Below are 23,480 nucleotides of genomic sequence, written 5' to 3'. Positions count from 1 at the left end.
TCTATCAGTGTCTTCTGCCAGCAGGTGAAGACTTTTTTGTTGCCTTTGGCACACCCTCAATAACCATTATTGGCCCTCCTCCCTGGTTCTTGTATTGTTGGTTTATGTGTTTTTATTAAATTATTTTAAATTTTTTAATGTTTTTAATTGTTCAAACATTTTAATGTTTTTATGTGCACCACCTTGGGGACCCTGCTCAGGTGGAAAGGCAGCATAAAAATATTTTAAATAAATTCATAAATGCCATGTAGAGGCACTTATTCTGACCACTCTGGATTGTACAAACTTGATGACTACAACATCAAACACTGAATCCGGCGAGAAAAGAAGAAATGAGACATCACCAGCCCTCCTTCTGGTTTACTTTTGTCATGCTTAGAGTCCAGTTTTCCTTTCTTAATCATGCCCCTAAGAAACACTAAAACTCCAGACATCATTAATGAGAGCGAGACGGTGTCCTGTAAGCTATGATGTGTTATTATAACAGACAATACGGCAAACAGCTGCAGAGCATCACAGTGACAGTATAGAAGAGATAAGAAAGCAGAATTTAATTACAGAAACTGGGATCTGACTTCAAAAATTCAGCTACAGCCAAGCTTAGGTAAGACAAAAATGCTGATTCCCCTGATTCAACACTGAATTGTCATTTGGGAAAGTAGACTTACCGCACAGTCGTAACGGGGGGGGGGGACGACTGAAAGGGGATAGGAGCCGACGTGACCCCTGCACCAGCATTAGTGCCACTTGCACCGGCTAAACTGGCACTATCGCTGGCACAGGGCTAGTAACACCGACTCCAGAGAGCAGCACAGCAGTGTGAGCCACAGACACTGGCGCAGCTCACTGGCAAATTTTCCCAGTGCAAGGGCTTGTTCCGGCATCAAAGGGGGTGTTTCCAAGGGTGTTCCCGAAAGCTCTTTCGGCAACACCCCTTTTTGTAGGCGCCAAGTTACATCTGCAAAAAGACAGACGTAGCCCCATGAAACTCTATGGAGGAGTTTCATGGAACTTGGGGGGGAATTCATTTTATTTTCGTTTCTAAGCCGCTCTCAGGAGGCGGAACTGCTACACCGTCCCTGAGCTCATCATAAGTACCTCCCCATCAGGATTGGGCTGCCCGAAAGCAGTTTATATTAAACCATCGAGAAGGGGGTTCATGCTGTTCTGCCTACCAAAAGGTCCAACTCTGCTCAGAGACACTTGCTACCGTTTTAAAATGCTTGTTTACAATGCCTTTGAATGTCCCAGTATTTCAGTGGAAAGTATTCAAAGCTTATAAAGCTAAAACTACATACAAATTTAGTTAGAATGAAAAGAGCGGGAAGGGAGTCATGAAGGTTTTGTGTATGTAAAAATTAACATCTGAACAATATGCCACACATAGTCTTTTACTCCAAGGTAGCACTGATTCCACTTTTGCACATCATGTTGCGTAGCAGGCTGATTAAAGCTGATGATTTTATTTATTTATTTACTTCTTTTATGCCCTACCCTGCCTTTCTCCTCAATGGGCTCAAAATGGCTTACATCATTCTCCTGTCCTTCAGTTTATCCTCACAAGAGCCTTGCAATGTAGGTTAGGTTTAGTTTGTGAGACTGCCCCAAGGTCACTCAGCAAGCTTCTACGGCAGAGTGAGGATTTGAACCTGGATCTGATACCACTATACCACACTGGCTATCACAATAACACCAGCCACTTGTACAATGCTTTTGAATAGCTGAAATACTTCACAAAGATTGGGCTGGATCCAATCAGCTTTTCTGCTAGTGAAAAAGTAAGGCGGGTCCACTAAAAAACCTATGGTGGGGATCTTGGGACCTGCATGTATAGGGTTCCCCATGATGTTCTGATGGGTAAACTAGAGGACTGTGGACTGAACCCTAGGATAGTGAGGCGGATAGAGAACTGGTTGCAGAATCGCACTCAGAGTAGTTGTCAATGATATTTCATATGAATGGAGAGAGGTGTCCAGTGGGGTGCCTCAGGGTTCAGTTCTGGGCCTGGTACTTTTCAATATTTTTATAAATTATCTGGATGAGGGTGTGAAGGGACTACTCATTAAATTTGCAGATGACACCATATTGGGAGGACCAGCGAACACACCAGAAGATAGAGATAGAATTCAACAAGATCTGAACACACTGGGAAAGTGGGCAGATGTGAACAGGATGCAATTCAAAAAGGATAAGTGCCGAGTTCTACATCTGGGTAACAGAAATGAGGGACATGCATACTGGATGGGGGATACACTTCTGGGCAGCAGTGTGTGTGAACAGGATCTTGGGGTACGGGTGGACCATAAGTTAAATATGAGCAGCCCGCTAATGCAATCTTGGGGTGCATCAACAGAGGCATAACATCCAAATCACAAGATGTCATAGTTCTGCTGTACTCTGCATTGGTCAGGCCACACCTGGAGTATTGTGTGCAGTTCTGGAGGCCTCACTTCAAAAGGTGGACAGAATCGAGTGGGTGCAGAGGAATGCGACGAGGATGATCGGGGCTGGAGACCAAGCCCTACGAGGAAAGGCTGAGGGAGTTGGGAATGTTTCGTCTGGAGAAGAAGTTGAGAGGAGATATGATTGCTCTCTTTAAATATCTGAAGGGCTGCCACATAGAGGAGGGCAGGGAGCTGGTCCTGTTGGCAGCAGAGTATAGGACTCGCAATAATGGGTTTAAATTGTGGGTGGAAAGGTACCGGCTGGTTATTAGGGATTTTTTTTTTTTACAGTAGAAGTTGTTCGACAGTAAAATCAGCTACCGAAGGAGGTGGTAAGCTCCCCTCACTGGCAGTCTTTAAACGGAGGCTGGACAAGCATGTGTCAGGGATGCTCTAGGCTGATCCTGCATCAAACGGGGTTGGATTAGATGGTCCGTATGGCCCCTTCCACCGCTATGATTCTAAGCCATGGAGGATGGAGGACAACTGGATAAATTTCAGTGAAAAAGCTGGCTTAATCCAACCCATAATCTTCTTGTTATCCTTACTACAGTTTTGCAAATTGGGTATTATTATCCTGAGAATTACAGCAAGGAAAGGGCTGAGTCTGAGAGAGAGAGAACTTTGACTAAGAACATGGTTCATAACAGAGGTGGGATTCAAATCAGAGATTGCTCGATTCATAGCTTGGCTATGATTATTCCACTCTCTCCATTCATATTTAACAATCAAACCCAAGAAAGGCATGTCAAGATAGCAGAGAAAAAATGTGATAAACAATACCTTTCTTCATTGTTCTCCATATGATTGGGAAAGGCGCCAAACCCCAGCAGTAGCTTTATAGCATCAAGGTAACCATTGTTACATAACCAATGTAACGCAGTTCTTCCCTAAAGTCAGCCAGGCAGACAGAAGCATATAAGGGAACTGATTACACTCACATTTAAAAGCTAACATGAAAATACTCCATTTGAATGTTAGGACTACAATGGATGCTCAGGCGGCATACTGTGAATATGTTTTTTCACCATTAATGCGTAAGTGAAAGGATGTGTCAAGCTTCTGGGTTCACACAGAGACTTTAACTAGGTGGAAGAGGCAGAGATGTTGGGGGTGACAATTCTGATAATTTCTGTATTTTCACATAACATTAAAAGGAGCATAACTATCAGTGCAATCCTAAAGAGAGTTACTCCAGTCTAAGGCCATTCATTTCAAGGCCGTAGACTGGAATGACTGGATAGGAGTGTGTTGTAAATGGGCTAACAAACTTGTAATGTAAGCAGTCAGATCCCTCTTCCCCCTAAGGGGTGCCACAAAGGCATGGAGGCCAAAGACTGGCATAAGAGCAAGACACTGCTCCAAACAAAATGGATACCTCTCAGAGAATTTTGAGATCCATCTTGTGTGTATAACTTGGGCAGGAAGGCAGTTGGCAGCTGTGTTTTTCCCCTGACAAAAAAGGTGTGCCTGGATGGACAATGGGGCTAGCTAATCTGCATTGTATCACCTTAAGGTGAATGAATCAGCTCTCCGAGCAGACCATTAATTATCCTATCTGAACCCATTCTGGCATCAATCAGTATTTAGGAGAATAGCCCAGGCATTCTCTTGGATCCGCTCAACATATCAAATCTCTCCTAACTTTTCATTCGGACCCCGGAAAAGCAATCAATTCTTTGTTTCTGCCCTTCCTGCCAGCTTACCTCATACTGCCTCAGGACCCATTTTGGGATATAAATACTGGTCCTCTGGACATTCATAGTGTGTGTGTGTTTTGGATCTGTGCATGCACCCCCACTTGCATGTGGGCTCTTCCTTTTGCTCCTGGACACACTGGTCATTTTCCTCTTCAGCACGGCTTTCCCTGGACGTCCCTTCAAGACTGGTAACTCTCACCCATCCCTGAAACCCTATCCAACTTCCTCTCTTAGTCAGCTCTTGTATGCTTTCATGTGTATGTTAATTGGTTGAAATATATTTCTTGTTATACCATTTTTATTCTTTAATAAAACTCTTTCAATTGTACGGCCACCTGATCATTTGAGAGTTTTCACCCAGGATTATCCTGGTATATATAGGTTATAGATCGTAATTCCCCCAACTAAAGTGGAGACAGCCTACAGTAACATGTCTACTACTACTGCACCAAAATGTACCACAAAACTGGAAAAAATGTACATTCCAAACAACAAAACTGTTATCCCTTCTCTACCATTACACTTTGCACTAAATGCTGAACACTGAAACCAGCTGTTAATCCAGATGAAAATATAAACTATTACTGTACATTCATCAGTGCCACTTTTTACAATGATTTCAGGATTTTGAGGATTTCTGTGGTTGAAGAGTTTTGTTGGACAACATACAAAAAAAAGTTTTTTAAAAAAATTCTTAAATCCAATTTAGCTGCTCCCAGAAACTACCTAAGAATCAGTTGAGCAAGTTTTACAAAATAAGTCCCCAGCATGTTTGTGGATAATCTTTGGAGATGGATGGCAATCAGATTTTTTGATATTGTCTTCAAATAATTGCTTATTGTCAGGCCTCTGTTTATGTCATGATCCACTGGAAGAGCAGTAAAGTGCAGCATGTGGCACAAGGCAAAAATAAAGAAGGAGAATCCCATTAGAAAAAAATGGCTGCAAAGATAGGGTTGAAAATGTTTAAGCAATGCCTACAGAAGTTTCGAAAGCCGGAGAGATGCCTATATATTATTTGGGGGCTTTCCACATAAAGATTTTCCTGCTGCTTGGGTTCCAAACTGAGGCAGTTTTCCTCTGACCCTCCTCGAGATGTCATTTTTCCTTTGCAGTATGTCCATGATTTTTTCATTGCTCCTCCACGCATACTCAAATTGGATCAAAGGCAGTTTGAGATAGCAGGCTGTAATCCTCACAACCCTATAAGGTAGGCCAGTATTATTAGCTCCATATGAGGGAAGGGTGAGAGTGACAGCTACTCACTGCTGCATCATAGACAATAGTGCCTCAGACAGCACTGAATTTACCTCTGAACTGATCATATTCAAAAAAAGAAACGTACCTCTTTATCTTGAATGTTTGGATCAGCCTTGTTCTCCAGGAGCACCACCATGCAATTAATGTAGCCCCCATAGGCAGCACACTGTAAGGGAGTCCTGCCTGAATAATCCTGCACATTAGGATTGATTTTATTTTCTATCAATATTTGGCAAACGTAGGGGTTTCCTCCCAAAGCTGCCCAGTGTAAAGGAGAATGACCATCTTGGTCAACCAGATCCACTCTGGCCCCTCCTGGAATAGCAAAAAGACCATCAAAACACAGTAAGGAAGGATTGTGATACCTTCTCCTCTAGACAACAACAAAATAAAATATTGCAAATGTGAGTGGAGGACATTTTTAAAAATGTATGCACCTAAGCTCTTTCTATATAAATATAAAACACCTCATCAGTTGTTTCAATGAACCAATACACATTGCCTAACAGAAAATTTAATAATATTAATTACTTAAAATTTATATCCCGCCTTTCCTCTTGGTTCAAGGCGGCTTACAATAATAGTTAAAACATCCCCAGCTAAAACCAAAGATAAAATAGCAAGCCCTAACTCTTCCCCCCTTTAAAAGACGCCTGCCATTCAAACCCCCTCCAGACCCCTCGCAAACAAGTAAGCCTTGCAGCGCCTCCTGAAGATCTCCAAGGAGGGGGTGCCTCTCACCTCTTCAGGTGCCTGTTCCACAGAGCCGGAGCCACGACAGAAAAGGCCTGGGCTCTGGTCGGTGCCAGATGGGCAACCCTAAGTGGTGGGATAGCCAACAGTAACTAATCAAACATGCATACAATCCTGGCCAGTCTAAACCAAAGCTTCTTAAACTGTGGATCGCGTAACCGAATGTGGGTGTCGTGAAAAATTTGGCAACAGTAAATGGTAAAATTATATGTATACCAAATAATTGTTTTAAAATAAATTTCTTTATGATTTCTTATCAGTAAATTTTTGATTTGTATACCTATTTTATATACCTATATACCCGGGCCCACGTAAAAATTTCTCGGGCAAAAAGTTTAAGAAGTGGAAAAAGTTTAAGAAGCCCTGGTCTAGAGGATACATAGTCTAAACGATACATGCCATGCTTACACAGGAACATAGAAGCAGCAAAGGCCAAAGAACTCTGCATCTTGACAATTTGGGCTTGCATTCTTTTTGTAAAAGAAAAGCAAGCTGCTAACCCAGATGGCTTCACAGGACTGCTGAGAGCGTGGAGTCAAGCTAAATAAATATAAAACACTTCAGTTGTTTCAATGAACCAGCCGAGAGCGTGGAGTCAGCATCTCCTACAATCTCAGGAGCCAGCAAGATGGGTGAAAGCAGGCTTCCCAGTGCTCAGGAGCCCTGCGGAGAGCTCTTTGTTCCTCTTCCCCGTGGTTAAAAAACCCATAAGAAATTAGGTTAAAACCAGTTTTATGTAAACTGGTGCTTTTATAGGTTACTTGTGCTGGTCATTGACCGTAATAAAGATTATCTATCTAGGTTAAACAGCGAGAAAAGCAGAATAAGTTATGCATAATAACAGAAATTATGTCAGTTCAGTAAATCTGTGTAATTTGTGCAAGTAGTACAATTCAGCTATTCTTGCTATAATACTTGGATTCCTTGGTGCAAAATTTCTTTCCTTTTTTTATCCCAGTGGACACGGCTCTGATTATTGCCACCAAAAATATCTGCCCTAGCACTTCAGCCAACAAAATTTGAAAATTTGTATCCCACTGGACAAAAGAAGAACTAAAGTTCAGAAATGGAAGAAAATCTAACCACAAAGAAATCCCTCGCAAGCAACCAACTGAAATCTTATGAATGACACAGTAACTTGAAAGGAGAGCCCTTCAAAAAATCAAACTCCAAGGCTAGTTTTAGATCAAATGTGAAGTAAATCTTGGGGGCCAACTGTCTTTTCAATTAAGCAGTAAGTTTCAAAATATGACACCTACAAGGATTTTCAAACTGCCTAAGGAACTTTGTTGTAGAGTGGTTAAAACCCAGGTAGGAGTCTGCCTTCACAATTACTGAGATTAAATCTAGATTCAACGTTTGCCTATCACAAAAACCTCTGGGCCCATTTCCGGCTCTTCATCATCAGAGGTCCTGCTTTGGGTGCCCCTGCTGTCTGAAATGGCCACCTAAGGAAGGGCCTTCTCAGTTGTGGCACTAAAATAATGGAACTCCCTTCCTAGATTATGAGATTCCTACACCTCCCTCTTTCATTGTCTTCCACTAGCATATGAAGACTTCTCTGTTTTGTTTGTTATTCCCTCACAACTTTCAGTGGTCTACGTCCTGCTTATGTGTCTGCAATCGGTTTGCATATTTTATTAATCATTTTATATGTTTTAAGAATATTTCTTCATATTTTGAAGCTTGTTTAAATGGTGTGGTTGCTCACCGCCTTGGTGACCCGAAATTGAATGGAAAGGCAGCATATGAATGTTTTAAATAGATAAGCGGTGAAGAATTCATCTTCATTTTATATTGAGGGCTCAAAATGTTAGTTATTTCCCCCCTGAATCACGTTAAAAGGCTAAATCCATTTGAGGTTTATGGGAATCAGGACAAATGCTGTATGGAATTCCCGCCCTGGGAAGATCTATCTGTCCTCCCTTCTACCACTGTCTTCCATCAGTGGGTGAAGACTTTTCTGATTTCTTCGGCATTTGCTCACTGATTCTCATCGACCCTTCCTCCTATTTATGTCTGTTTATGTATTTATTCCTCAACTTTCTCTCCAATGGGGAGCCAAGGTGGCGTACCTAATTCTCTCCTCCATTTTATTCTCGCCACAGCCCTTTAAGGTCAGTTAGGCCGAGTGTGTCTGACAGGCCCAAGGTCACCCAGCAAGCTTCCATGGCACAGTGGGGACTTGAACTTGAGTCTTCAGATCTCAGTCCAACACTGTAACCACTACACACGCTGTGTTTTGTTTTAATTGTTTGTGTTTGTGTGTGTGTTAATCTTGTTTTAATGTTTTCATTAAAGCTCAAAGTTGAGTGGAAAGAAAGCTTTCAAATGTTTTAGATAAATAAAATACATTTTTGGAAAATGTTCCCCAGTGCATGATAAAAATGCCTGTATTTTCCACAAGAAGTATGTGAGAAGTACAAAACATTCACCAATTTTATGTAATTTAATTTTACCTTTGTTTTAAATTCTTATATAGTCTCAGGGAAGTATTCCAGAACTCTCAAAGTTTTCTTCATGTTTTGCTTTAGTCAAAATTTCATGGAAACTTTCATTGCCTGCTTATTTGCAGTCTATACAGATATATGACAAATCCCCCATTCTCCCTGTGCTGTTAGGATTGCCTTTTTTCTTGTCTGTCATTACCATTCATTTCAACAGCTGAAGACAGTGGTGTTTCTGTGAATGAGCTTATGAATTAGCCACAGCTGACCTTTAATGAGAGTCTGTATCACTTCTTTATGCCCCATCTCACAGGCACGGAAAAGAGGAGTGTGTTTCATGACGTCAGTTGCATCTACCTGAGCACTGTGTTTTAGCAGCAATTGCACGGTGCTGACATGGCCAGAAAGGGCAGCTGCATGTAACGCTAAAAGACAGTGAAAAACAAACGTGGAAATTAAAAGAGGGCCATTGGAATTAGGAACATAGCAAACCTTAAATCACTGACCAAGAGGAACATCTATATTTGAGTCCAGTAGCACCTTAAAGACCAACAAGATTTTATGGGTATAAGCTTTTGAGAGTCAAAGCTCCCTTCGTCAGATACTTTGACTCTCGAAAGCTTATACACTGGAAATCTTGTTGGTGTCTAAGACCCTACTAGCCTTGAATATAGTAGCTGTTCTACTGCAGACCAACATGGCTACCCCACTGAAACTGAACAACAGCAGGAACTGATAACTGCAAACTGTTCAGAAGAATCCAAATAATTCACTCTTAAGAAGCATCATTATATTACTTTGTCTGTTGTAGATTTTTTAAATGTCAGATATTGCCTTGGAATGACTTTGGCAGAGAGGTGACGAATCAACATTAAAAAGATTCATACACATAAAGAACGCCGTCGCTGATTTAAGTGTTTACTTCAAACTTGGTTGTTCCATGCAAACGGTACCCTTCACTGCTCTGCCCCTCTGCAATTCCAACAGTCACAACCACCCAAGGAAGAGATTCTTCATTCCGAAACTGGTCTGGCCTTACCTACACTGGGCTGGCTTAATCATAGAATCATAGAATCATAGAGTTGGAAGGGACCACCAGGGCCATCAAGTCCAACCCCCCGCACAATGCAGGAAATTCACAACTACTTCCCCTAGTGACCAGAAGATGGCCAAGATGCCCTCCCTCTCATCATCTGCCTAAGGTCACAGAATCAGCATTGCTGACAGATGGCCATCTAACCTCTTCTTAAAAACCTCCAGGGAAGGAGAGCTTACCACCTCCCGAGGAAGCCTGTTCCACTGAGGAACCGCTCTAACTGTTAGAAAATTTTTCCTAATGTCTAGACGGCAACTCTTTTGATTTAATTTCAGCCCGCTGGTTCTGTTCTGACCTTCTTGAGCAACAGAAAACAACTCAGCACCCTCCTCTATATGACAGCCCTTCAAGTACTTGAACATGGTTATCCATAGCTTAACCGCCAGGCAAACACAGAATAGCCATTTACAGAGAGCAAATCCTTCTTATATTCGTTGCCTTGCACATTATTCAAAATACGTAACTGCAGTGACAGTAACCCGTCTTTGTCCCAGGCGTATACTTCCAAATTATTTCAAAGATGCATATGAACTGTTAGTACTGTCCTAGGTAAGCTGTACTAACAATGTAAGTAATGTCAGTGAACAGAAGCATCTGGGAGTGGAGGGCACGTCTGGCAAGACTGCTACCTCCCGCTGGATGGAACTTGGCTCCAACGGTTGACCCTCCAGTACACTCTCAATCCCATTTTTCTACATCACGCTCCTTCTGAAGCACAAGGCAGTAAACTACTCAAGCGGCTGACACAGGAGGTGTTTGCAACAATACAATCGAATAAAGGAGCTGCTATGTCAGCACGGCCTGCCTCTTCCCCCTCCATCATTCATTCTGACGCAGGCGTTTTGCTTCCAAGTCTCTGTTCGATATTTTCTCATAAGCCAAAGTTTCTCGAAGGGAGTCACAGTGACTGAAGAGGTTCTTCAGCCAGCTGGTCACAATGGGGCCTTTGTTCCACCAGCAGTTAGATCCCTCTCCATTGTACATGGTCAGTGACGGCAAAGCTATAAAGTTGCCCCTGTGCTGCTTCTACGACACCGATCTCTGAGCTGAGCAGAATTCTTTTTCCTTGGTGTCATTTCCCTGCACAATAACAAGTGTTTTGGGATCCTATTAAAACTTGAGTTGAATGGAGATTGTGCCTCTGTAATCAAATGCAAGAAATGATGCTAATGCAAGGGCAGAGCCCAGTGCATTTCATAGCAACCGTATCCCAGTACTTTTCGGGAACGTGTGTACTGGTATTTTACATAATTTAACCCTGCTTTCTCTAGAGTTCATGGGCCAGACTAGGCATGAAGGAAGCAGTTCTCTGTACTTAAACAAGGTGACCCCCCCATATGTAGAATGAGGAATCAGCAGGGACTTGTAGATGAGGAACACAGCTTCCCCCCCCCCCCCCACCATTTGCAACTGACCTCTCTCAGGCTCCTCTCCCAGCCAAGCACTTGTGAAGAGAAGCTGCAGGGGGGCGAGCAGTTCTGCACTCGGCCTATCCAATTAACCAGCAAACAACCCATTTTTTAAAACATCCCCTCAAGTGAATTTTGAAAATTTAGGTGTGTTTCTGTGTTTACAATGCCGGTATTCCTAATAACTTTTTGAAAGACCCTCCTCCTTACCCGTGCCACCATATTTGTCTGCCATGTTGATATCAATGTCCAATTTTAAATTCAGCATTGTCTGGATGACATCGTTGCTGCCTTTCCCGGCAGCCCACATAAAAGATGTTCGGCCTTCCAGATCTGAGTCGTCTTTCACAGAAGGATGTTTCAAAAAGGCTTCCACTGTTTCCTAGAATACAAAATATTCAGTGAGTAGGAATGGTATGAAATGAAGATAAAATATGGCTCTAGGATCCAGAGAATGAATTAGTGTCATGACATGGCATTGATTTTTTGTTTGTTTTTTGCTACTAAAGAAAGAAACCTTATTTCTTCATAAAATAACCCTGGGAATACTGTTCTTTAAAATGCATCATGAGGATTCTCTGTGCTCAACATAGCATAAGCCTATTAGGCTTTGTACTTAAAAAAATAAGTTATGGGTTCGGTTCTAAGTAGCTGAAAAGTGGTTTGCGGACGTCACTGTAAATGCTTATGGGTTCAGAGGGTTTTTTTAAAAAAGTTTTTAAAACATTGTTTTAGGCTTTTTTAACAGCACTTCATTGGTATTATATGATATTCAGGTAAAAGGTAAAGGCAAGGCCCCTGAGCAAGCACCGGGTCATTACTGACCCCATGGAGTAACATCACATCACGATGTTTACTAGGCAATCTATGTTTACAGGGTGGTTTGCCGTTGCCCTCCCCAGTCGTCTACACTTTACCCTCAGCAAGCTGGGTACTCATTTTGCCAACCTTGGAAGGATAGAAGGCTGAGTCAACCTTGCGCCAGCTACCTGAAACCAACTTCCATAGGGATTGATTGAACTTGGGTCGTGAGCAGAGCTTTGACTGCAGTACTGCAGTTTATCACTCTGTGCCATGGAGCTCCCTATGATACTCAGACATGAATATAATTCAGTCCTCTGCAGCAACAAATGAGACCACAATCACAGTTATACTTTCTCCTGTTACTGATTTAATAATGTCGCTTAGCTTTATTAACATTATTTTGAAAACACCCCGTGGGTTGATTTCCATGATACTGTTTGGGACACATGAACCATCCCAGTTATCCCCACCTATATGAAATCTGCCTGCAGCACTGTGTCATATGAACCATATGCAGGAACAGCCACCAACCACATTCATGAATTACCAAATTCACACATCATGTCTGTCCAAAGAAGGCTCACCTGAGAATGCTCAGGATGGCTCATATCTACAAGGAAAACAATGTGTAAAAGATTGCATGGCAGGCAATTAAAACTCTGTTAATATGCAATGAAATCACTGGACCAGGTGTTGTAGACAGACAGGCGGGCTGTGTTCCTATTCAGCTGTGCTCTGACGTGAGAAGACACCTTGAAAGCACCCTCCCTTCCCTTCCTTCTCCACCTGCTTTCAAATAACAAGGCCTGTCCTAGATATGTTTTTCTCCTGGTACAGCAGGCACAGACGCACATGCAAACAATTTGGCTTTTCATTCATGTGCTCACAATAGTGCAGCCTCCCTCTCTTGCTCTACTAGTACAATAGGACAAGTTCTTGGACTGCACAAGCCCAAAATGAGAAAAGAAAAAAAGGGTTTTTTTTTTTTTAAAGCAGAGCCAAAGCTTCAGGCTCCCCACACTATTAACTGATAAAACAAACTCTCTATTTAATCACAAAGGGCTGCCCTACTTCATGAGGAAATCCCCCCACCCCGGGTTAGCAGTGATAGCAAATGTGGACCCTTTTCTTATTTGGCCTTTAGAGTTTTCAAATTAATACAGAAACATTAACTTCCAAGTTGGGGGGGGGGGTTCAAACCAAAGAACACTGACCTCTGCCAGACAGGTGAATTTTTTTAAAGGCACCGGAAGTCCCTCTACAGAGGCCAGGTGAGGGCTTTTCCGTGTGGGTTTTTTTTCATCGGTTCTGGCCCCATATTGCTTCGGTTTATCCCCTGATTTCCGCATGCATTTTTGTGCCTTCAGTTTTGACTTCTTTTTGTTTTGTCCCCCCCACTCCAGTTTTCCACCAGATCTTTACAGATGACTTTTAACCCAATATTTTTCTAGAAGCTGATTTTGAGTTGTTTTCCCGTAGTGTGTAATGTTTCTACATGTTTTCTTTATTTTCCATCAGTCAAGCCCCATGGTGCAGAGTGGTAAGCTGCAGTACTGCAGTCCAAGCTCTGCTCACGACCTAAGTTCAATTCCGACAGAAGTTGGTTTCAGGTAGCCGGCACAAGGTTGACTCAGCCTTCCATCCTTCTGAGGTTGGTAAAATGAGTACCCAGCTTGCTGGGGGTAAAGGGAAGACGACTGGGGAAGGCACTGGCAAACCACCCCGTAAACAAAGTCTGCCTAGTAAACATCGGGATGTGACGTCACCCCATGGGTCAAGAATGACCTGGTGCTTGCACAGGGGACCTTTATCTTTACCTTTCTTTTGTCCCACCCACCTCTAGCCCACTTTTCAATGACTGGACTGTTACTATCGCTACAATCCTCCCTCCAAGATGAGTGATATCAGATTTATTTTTCTTAAAGTCCCTAAAATATCAATATAACGCAGTTATATAACATGTGGAAGAAAATAAACTGACTCCACAACTGGAAAAATGCACAGGATGGGAAGACGTGCAGAAGAACCCTGCCCAGATGTATTGCAATGCTTGCGGATTAACTCCCAAGAAAATCACATATAACTCAAGTGTGCAGCAAAGGTCTAAGAACTTCCGGAAGGAGATAATGGGCCTCTTCTTTTCCAATCTGCCTCTTCAGTGTCTTCTTCAGGAAGCAAAACAATGTTGCACTTACCTGTAACTGTTGTTCATCGAGTGGTCCTCTGTGCAGGCACACATGGGATCTGCCCATGAGCAGGCCAGCTACGGAGAAATTTTTGATGTAGAAAGCTTCTAGAAGGGACGATCCCCCTCCCCCCCTGTGATCTGCCCGGCAACAGCTCTTCCTGCCGGAACAATCACGAGGCAAAGAGGGAGGGGATTGACCATCCCTCAGTTCTCCATCGCCACCGCGGAGTAGCTCCAGAGAGACTGAAGCAGTCCACAGCGGGGATAGGAGGGAGGGATGTGTGTCTGCACAGAGGACCACTTGATGAACAACAGTTACAGGTAAGTGCAATGTTGTTTTACATCTTCATGGCCTCTGTGAAGTCCCACATGGGAATATAGCAAGCTAAACACTCAGGAGGCGGGAGTGAGACTGCAATTATTTATTTTATTATGTCAACATTCCTGTAATTGGTAATATTATAGATATGTCAGGTAACTGAAGAGAAACAGTATAGTAGCATCTATTTTCAAGACAGACTGTAACACTGCCTTTCCAACAGATGCCTCTGCAGAAACAGCAACATCGATCGCATAATGTTTTATAAAAGTTAAAGGAGAGGACCATGTGGCAGCCCTACAGACATCCTGTAAGTTAACCGATGAAGAGAATGCCACTGAAGACGCTAGTGCCCTCGTGGAATGGGCACGGATTTCCAGTGGGCACTGTCGTTGAGCCACCTGATAAGCTAACCTTATGGACTTGACAATCCAGCGTGACAAGGTTAGAGCAGTAGCTGCCTTACCCTTGTTGGGTCCCCTAAAACAGAGGAACAGGTTTGGATCTTTCCTGAATGAACTTGATCTGTCTATATAAAACAATAAAGACCTTCTCACGTCTAGTAAATGCAGTTGTCTCTCTTTGTCAGATCTTGGGTTTGGAAAGAAGGTTGGTAAGTTTACCTCTTGTGAGGTATGAAACTTCGAGACAACCTTAGGGAGATGTTGTAGACTCGTTCTGAGAGTCACCTTGTCTGGGTGGACCTGCAAAAATGGTGGGTCATGCCTTAACGTTTGCAAGTCACTGACCCCTCTGGCTGATGTAACCGCCACAAGGAAAGCGACCTTGTATGAGAGAAGGGCTATGTCACACATGGCTAAGGACTCAAAGGGCTTGCCCATCATGGTATTAAGGACCAAGGACAAACTCCACTGGGGAACAGGGTGTTTCACCGGGGGGAAAAGGTTGTTTAAGCCTTTCAAAAAATGTTTAGAAAGCGCATGAGAAAACAGTGATCCTGTCAGGAGCAGGCCATGAGGATGGTATGCGGTAGTGCGATTGTGCTGCCTCCAGGTGCTGTTGTGCTATTCTGTCCAAGGCCAGTCTATGCCCCGTGTTTAGTCTTAGACTGTGGGAATCGCCAAATACTCCTTCCTGCCTCTGGGAGGGGGGTTTCCTGGGTTACTAGTTATCTCCTTTTGCTTTTCCATATATGCCATGTACCTTGACTTTGCCCCTTACTAGTGTCCTTTTGAATATGGCTTCTGAAACATGTCGATTCTAACCAATAAAACTGCTTTCGTGGACTTGCCGTCTGCTGGAATCTGTTTATGGGTTTGCCGCAGGGCTAGAGCTAACAGATCCGGAATCTATGCCGTGGTGAAAGGCAGACAATGTGGCTAGATGTGACTTAATGGAGGAGTTAACCAAACCATTATCTTTCAGCGTTAGCAAATATTCAAACACTTGACCCAGGGGGCAAGAGAAGGGGTTGATCTCTCTATCCTGACACCAGGATCGACATTTGTTCCACTTAAGAGAATATGCCTGTCTAGTGGAAGATTTTCTAGCCGATATAAGGACATTGGCCACCTGCTCAGAAAACTCTGTTACTGTTTGATGAGCCAGGCCACGAGGTGCAAGGAGCTCAGTTCAACATGGTGGTGTCGTACTGGGCCCACCAACAAGAGGTCTGGATGGGAAGGTAGGCGAATGAAGTTCCCGTGGGAGAGACCCCACTGTATGGGGAACCATGGCCTCCTTGGCCACATTGGGGCAAGCAGGATTGCCGTAGCCTTGTCTGTCACAATTTTCTCCACTGTCCTCGACAGCAGGGGGATTGGGGGGAAGGCGTACACCAGATCTCCTCCCCAGTCTAGTTGGAAGGCATCGCCCACAGAAAGGGGAATCTACTGCTGCCCTTGAGCAGTAGCGCTCGCACTTTGCATTGTCCCTGCTTGTGAATAAATCTATAGTGGCCCCACTGCTCGAAAACGGGACGCAGGTACTGCCAGCCAATTGACCATTGCATGCCCACATTCCTGCTGAGGGAATCTGCTGTGGCGTTGGATGTTCCTGCAATGTGGATGGTGGAGAGATGGACGTGTTCGACGGCCCACTGCCATGTTAGAAGTACCTCCTTGCAGAGGACCAATGAGCCTGCCCTTCCTTGTTTGGCTATGTAATATTTGGCCACCGTATTGTCTGTGGCAATAAGAACCCGGCTTTTGCGGACGATACCTGCAAAATATATAAGAGCGTATCTTATAGCTCTCAACTCTAACAGGTTAATGTGCATGAGAGATTCCTCAGGCGACCAACGACCTTTAGCTGAGAACCGGCCACACTGAGCTCCCCATCCCCCCAGGGAGGCATCCGTAAAAAATTGGAAATTGTGTTTTGGGACCCCAAATGGGACTCCATGGAGTAAATTGATGTCACTTTGCCACCAGGAGGAGAGTATCTCCGTGGAATGGACAGCCGCTTCCACTGGGGGTCAATGTTGATCCTGAACATGGACAAGAACCACATCTGCAAGGGCCGCATTCTCATTCTGGCATAAGGGACCATGGCTGTGGTGGATGCCATGAGTCCCAGCAGTTTTTGGATTCTAACAGCCTTTTGGTATCTAACTCGGAAAAAGGCCTTGCCTAGTGTTTGGATAGCCCTGATTCTTTGGAGTGGGGAGAAAAGCATACCCATTCTTGAGTTGAGCACAGTGCTAATAAACTCAATCTCCTGTGTGGGGGAGAGTTTTGACTTAGCATAGTTCACTACCATCCCCAACCTTTCCAAACAGGCAATGGTCGTGTTGACACTGTCGAGTAGTAGAGCCTCAGGAGAAGATTCCACCAAGAGCCAGTCATCTAGGTAGGGGAAGAGTATAAGCTCTAGCCCTGCGGCAAACCCATAAACAGATTCCAGCAGACGGCAAGTCCACGAAAGCAGTTTTATTGGTTAGGATTCACAGGTTTCTGAAGCCATATTCAAAAGGACACTAGTAAGGGGCACAGGCAAGGTACACAGCATATATGGAAGAGCAAAAGGAGATAACTGGTAACCCAGGAAACCCCTCTCCCAGAGGCAGGAAGGAGTACTTCCCCTCCCAGAGGAAAGTACTTTCCAGAGGAAAGTACCTCCCAGAGGAAAGTACTTCCTCCCAGAGTACTTTTCTCCCAGAGGAAAGTACTTCCCCTCCCAGAGGCAGGAAGGAGTCAGCCGGGCATGGGGCTTTCCCCCCCATCGAAGGCGGCAGCGGTGAGGATCGGGTCTGAGAACGAGTTTGTACGGCCAAAGTGGGCAACAGACCTCGTTGGGCAGGGGTGAAGAGTGATTCTGTGGGCTAATTAACCTTGGTGGGATATTGGGGAGGTCTGGACAAAGCGTCAGCCAGAAGGTTTTGCTTCCCTGGTACATACTTTAGGACAAATCAAAATTGGGCAAAGAAGTCTGCCCAGCGTACGTGCTTCGCGGACAGCTTGCGCGCCCCCGTTAGGGTCTCTAGGTTTTTGTGATCGGATCACACTTCAAAGGGCACCTTGGAGCCTTCTAAAAACTGCCTCCACACTGTCAGGGCATGCTTTACCGCAGCGGCTTCCTTTTCCCAAACGGCCCAATTGAGTTCGGATTGAGTGAATTTTTTAGAAAAATAAGCGCACGGATGTAGGTGCCCATCCTCCCCCTGCTGCAGGAGTGCACCCCCCATCTCTACGTTGGAAGCATCGACATGCACTACAAATGGTTGATTGCAGTCCGGGTGCTGCAAAACAGGTTCGGAGGTAAAAAGCTGTTTAAGACTATTGAAGGCGGCTTGACACTGGGGGGTCCACTCCACCCGGGCGTAGGGTAAGGTGGCTGTATTCCCCTTTCCCTTAGTCTTAAGGAGGTTCGTGATGGGTAGTGCAATCTGAGCGAAATGTGGGAGAAAAGCCCTGTAAAAATTTGCGAACCCGAGAAATCTTTGGACCTGTTTACGAGTAGAGGGTGGTTCCCAATCGAGCACCGCTTGCACCTTTTCAGGATCCATAGTCAGTCCCTGGTGTGAGATAATATATCCTAGGAAAGTCAATTGCTTTTTATGAAGTTTGCATTTAGACACTTTAGCATACAGCTGATTGTCTCTGAGACGTTGCAACACCTCTTGAACCAAGGCAACATGCTCATCCATGGTTTTAGAGTAAATGAGAATATCATCTAAATAAACTACCACTCCTTTGAACAGTAGATCATGGAGGATCTCGTTAATGAATTGCATGAAGACCCTCGGGGCCCCTTTTAATCCAAAAGGCATCACCATAAATTCAAACATCCCAAAGCAACTGGAAAAGGCTGTCAAGAGATTCATCTCCCTTCCTGATTCTGACTCTGTAATAAGCCTCAACTAAGTCCAGTTTGGTGAAAATGTGTCCCTCTTTCAGTTGTCCCAAGAGATCAGAAATGAGGGGGATGGGATAAGCATTCGTTTGAGTAATAGCATTGAGTTTACGAAAGTCAATACACAAACGCAAATCCCCTGTTTTCTTATGCACGAAAAAAACTGGTGCCGAATAGGGCGCGGTGGAGGGTCGGATAAAACCGCGAGCCAAGTTTTTGTCTAAGAATTCGCGGAGCACTGTCGGTTCCGTAGGACTCATAGGATAGATCTTACTTTTTGGCAGTTTTCCATCCCCCACCACTTCAATAGTACAGTCCGTCCGGAGGTGGGGGGGTAACACATCACATTCCTGCACGTTAAACAGGTCTGTAAAGTCCTGATATTCGGGCGGCACTTGGGTCGGACTGGAGGAGTCTGAGGTCAGAGCAGGAGTTGGTTTGCTTACGGTTTTAACGGCCACTTCAAATCGGTGTAACTCACACAGCGGGCTATTGAACGTTAAAGTCTCAGCTTCCCAGTCTATGGTGGGACTGTGTCCTTTGAGCCAATTTGCGCCTAGCACCACAGCATATCGAACATTGGGCACAATATTAAAGTTAATTTGTTCCCAATGGTGGCCAATTCCCATTGCCTCTCCATCAGTGCGACGGTCGACTGGCCCCCCCTGAAATCACTGCCATCCATTTGAGCAAATTGAACAGGTGCTGGCAAAGGGACTGACTTCACTTGGAGCGCCCTAAAGGTGGTTTCGTTAATTAACGAGCGGGCACACCCAGAGTCGATTAAGGCTTTAACTTGTAATTGAGGACCTTTTCTATAATGTCGTAATATTACATCCACATACACAGTCTCTTCTACTTCACTCACCATGAAAGGAGCCTCGGGTTTCGCAGGAACACCTGCGGAGGTCTGCGGTATCACTCCTTCTACCACAGACCCAGTCCGTTTTTTGGCTGTTCGAGGGGAGACTCCAAGTTAAGGGCGGGGGAGTTCCAGTGGTCACCCTCCTCTGAAGAAGCGGAGCTACCCTCCCCAGGAGTAGTAATTGTAATCCTGGACCCCAACGGGTCCGCTGGTGAAAGGTCCATTGTCACGTCTCTGGCGTGCAGAGCTGGGGGCGCTTTTCATCTTGGAGCGATGCTCCGCTCGGCTGCGGTGCCCCTCCCTCGAGCGTGTCCTCTCCCGCGAGGGGTCCCCTCTGACTGGGGAGTGGGACTCGGCAGTCCTGAACATGACGGACAAGTGGCAGCAAAGTGACCCATCGCCCTGCAAACGAGACAGGCTCCCCTTTGAAACCGCAACGCTCGGTCTTGCGGAGGTAGAACTGGTCTCCGTGGGGCCTGAGGAGCGGCAGGTTTGGGAGGGTTTCTCTGGCTTCCCCCCTCCCTGGCCTGCCATTGGGCAAGGAAAATAAACTGGCGGTGGCTTTCCACTTCCTCCGCCAGCAAAATCCACTCTTCCAAGGTGGCTGGGTCTCGCTGCATGTATGCCCAGTTTAGAATCTCAGATGCAACGCTGCTCAGAAGTAATGCATCCGGGTAGCTTCAGTCCAATCCACTATCTTGTTAGTGAGTCTTTGGAACTCATCCGGTTGCGCCGGAGGTTGCCCTGGAGCCGGCTGTATCGGAGGCTGCTGGCCCGGGACCAGTGCCTGTGCAGGCACCACTTGAGCTCGCTGTAGGCGGCCGTACTCACACATCAACACGTCCATTTGGTTCTGAATACGAGCCATACGATCCAACAGTTCTTGGTTTTGAAACCTCAAGGCATGGATCTCCTCCTCAGCCCCCCCAGTCCGTCGGGCTTGGCTGACTCGGTAGTTCATATTCCAGTTGCCCTCCTCTGCATACAAGTCCTCCTCATCCGAATATTCCTGTACATCAGGAGCAAAGGTGAGCCATTGCCTGCGTGCCACATCCCGGGGCAGGCCAGGTTCCGGGGAGCCCAAAGAAAACGAGGGGAAAGACCAGTCCAGTCCCCCGCTAACTTTCGAACGCACTCCAGTTCCTGCCTGCGCCTGTGCCTGAGCGGCGGCTGCATCCGCCAACAGTTGCTCCTTTGCCCGCCTCCGGTCAGCAAGCGCTCGGTCCGCCTCGAGTTTGGCAGCGGCGGCAGCCGTCACAATTGGTTCGGCCGCTTACTCCAAGAGTATTTGGATTTTCTTGTGCTGGCCCAGCAGTTGGACCTGTTGAGCCAGGTCCGCAGAGGCAGGACCGAATTCAGGAGTTAGTATTTTTTCGACATTGGCCGCCGTCGCCGTGGTCGGTGTGAAATCCACAAGAATTAGGACTGTCCTGGCAGCAGCGTTCTGTGCTTCCTGGAGGCATAGGGCGGGATCCGGAACAGTTTGCGGAATGTCTCCCCCCTAAGCCCCCACCATTGGGAAACAGAACTTAGGCCCCTGAATTGGGGCCGCTGACTCCTGTTGCATCCCGCGGAGCGCAAGTTCAGCCAACAGCTGGGTTAGGAGCGCGAAGTCCTCTTGCGCCAACCGGGCCTCCTCCAGCAAAGTATCTAGCCCCAAAAGGTCATTGTGGGCACGTAGATCAGCGTCCTGAGTCCTCCAGGGGGTCGCCACTGCCAGGCGACGCCACTGATCAATAACCAGCCTAACCAGGCAGGCAGACTCTGCGTAAATCCGCTGTGCCTCCTCCAAGATGGCACACAGAAAGTCGGGGTCCTCGGGGAGCTCGTCCTGCGCCCCAAACCGAGGAGACGAGTGTCTAGGTGAACCCTCCAGGGCTCCAGCCAAGGTCAACAGGTAAGGATAGGACTAGTGTCCTAATGTAAGCTCTAGCCCTGCGGCAAACCCATAAACAGATTCCAGCAGACGGCAAGTCCACGAAAGCAGTTTTATTGGTTAGGATCGACAGGTTTCAGAAGCCATATTCAAAAGGACACTAGTAAGGGGCACAGGCAAGGTACACAGCATATATGGAAGAGCAAAAGGAGATAACTGGTAACCCAGGCAACCCTCCTCCCAGAGGCAGGAAGGAGTACTTGGCGATTCCTACAGTATGGGAATCTATGAAGACTAAACACCGGGCATAGACTGGCCTTGGACAGAATAGCACAACAGCACCTGGAAGCAGTACAATCAGACTACCGCATACCATCCCATGGCCTGCTCCTGACAAAGAGTTTTACTCCTATAGTGGCTATATGTTCCACTAGATGTTCCACAGATGTTCTCCAACACATTTGGAGAACACCCTCAAGGAGGTGGACAATCCAAAGGGGAGTACATTATATTGATAGGCAGGCAAACCTTAAATACTTTCTACATGCGGGGTGTATTGCAATGTGGAAGTAGGCATCCTTAAATCAAGGACCGCAAAAAATGACCCTGGTGATAGAAGGGCTGCTATCTCTGGTATGGATACCATTCTAAAACCACAAGTATGTACGAATTTGTTGAAGTTACGCAGGTCAAGGATGGGATGTTTCCACCTCCTTTTTGTCTAATAAAAAGTTATCTTGAATAGAACCCATCAGAGTCCGTAGACACGTCTACCCTGGAAATGGCTCCTTTAAGGAGTGAGGAGACTTCCTGCGTAAGTTCAGGTGGGCTCAATGAATGTGCAGATGTAGGTGGACCAGAGGGAAGAGAGTGAGACCATTCAATGAAATATCCATTCTTTATTATGTTTAACACCCAACTGTCATAACACACATTTTTCCAAACTGTAAAGAACGTCAACAACCTTTCAAAGAACAGTGTTGGCATATTAGCCTCTGGTCCCTCCGGCAGTCATGCTGACTGCTTATTTTTCCCACCACCACCCCACGGGTGGTCAGATTTCCTGTTCCTGCCTCTAGGGGTGAAGCATTTCTGCTCTTGTGAGCCAAAATACGGCTTCTGGGTTTGGAAGGGATATGATCCCGAATGGTACCTGTACCCCCTCTAAAAGTATGGGGGTGCAGACCTGGTTTTGAACTTAGGCTTAGTGGTGGATGGCTGAGCTGTGACCCCCTGGGACTTGGCCATGAAACGATCTTTTTTAAACTTATGGAGAAAATCATCAGTCGTGTCGTGAAATAAGGCCTTGCCGTCGAACGGAATGTCCTCTAGCCTAGATTTGGCTTTGGGTGGTAAATTCGAGGATCTTAGCCAGGAATGTCTGCGAAGTAGAATTCCAGAGGCCATCACCTTGGAGGCCATATCGACTGTGTGCCTCGCAGCATGAAGCTGGTGAGAACCCAACCTATAACCTTCAGTGTGCATAGCTCTGGCGAGAACTTTCTTGTCCTCTGGGAGGTGATCTAAGAGGTTGTGCACCTGTTCCCAGATGAGCATCTGGTATAGTGCCATCAATGCTCCATGGCTCGCCACCCGAACTCCAACAGAACCCAGGGAATAAATTTTCCGACCTAAAAAGTCAAATTTATCCCCTCTTTATCAAGGGGGGAGGCATGGGGACCTGGTTTGCCCTATGATGGGAGCGTTTCCACTATCACTGAGTTGTTGGAAGGGTGGTGATACAGACAATCAGAGTCCGCATCCTGGACCCTGTATAAGTTGTCCACCTTACGGGCAACGGGGGGGGGGGAGGTGAGAGGCAGGCTTAGCCCAATTCAACAAGGCTATCTTTCGGATGCCCTTCACCATGGGGATGTGGACAGGTGTCACATCCTTAGAGTGGAGGATGTCCATTACTGGGTCCTCCTCCTCAGGTTCAGTGGGGGCAACAACCATTCCGATGGCAGTAGCCATTCTAATAAGCTGCTCAGTGTATGCCCATATA

At 45.6% G+C, this 23,480-nt stretch overlaps 1 protein-coding gene across 1 annotated transcript in view; it reads right to left on the bottom strand.

The window, feature by feature from the left end:
- The window catches only part of INVS (inversin), a 156,825-nt gene that overhangs the window by 46,513 nt on the left and 86,832 nt on the right, over window positions 1-23,480 (bottom strand). The window contains 4 exon segments of the mRNA XM_056857869.1: window positions 3,228-3,334; window positions 5,490-5,719; window positions 8,874-9,029; window positions 11,320-11,491. Of these exon segments, the coding sequence (XP_056713847.1) occupies window positions 3,228-3,334; window positions 5,490-5,719; window positions 8,874-9,029; window positions 11,320-11,491 (665 nt within the window).

The sequence above is a fragment of the Euleptes europaea genome, chromosome 11, assembly GCF_029931775.1.
Source record: "Euleptes europaea isolate rEulEur1 chromosome 11, rEulEur1.hap1, whole genome shotgun sequence".
In the NCBI taxonomy this organism is placed as follows: domain Eukaryota; kingdom Metazoa; phylum Chordata; class Lepidosauria; order Squamata; family Sphaerodactylidae; genus Euleptes; species Euleptes europaea.
Note: the sequence above shows the minus strand (reverse complement) of the source record. Positions and strands in the feature narration are given on the sequence as shown.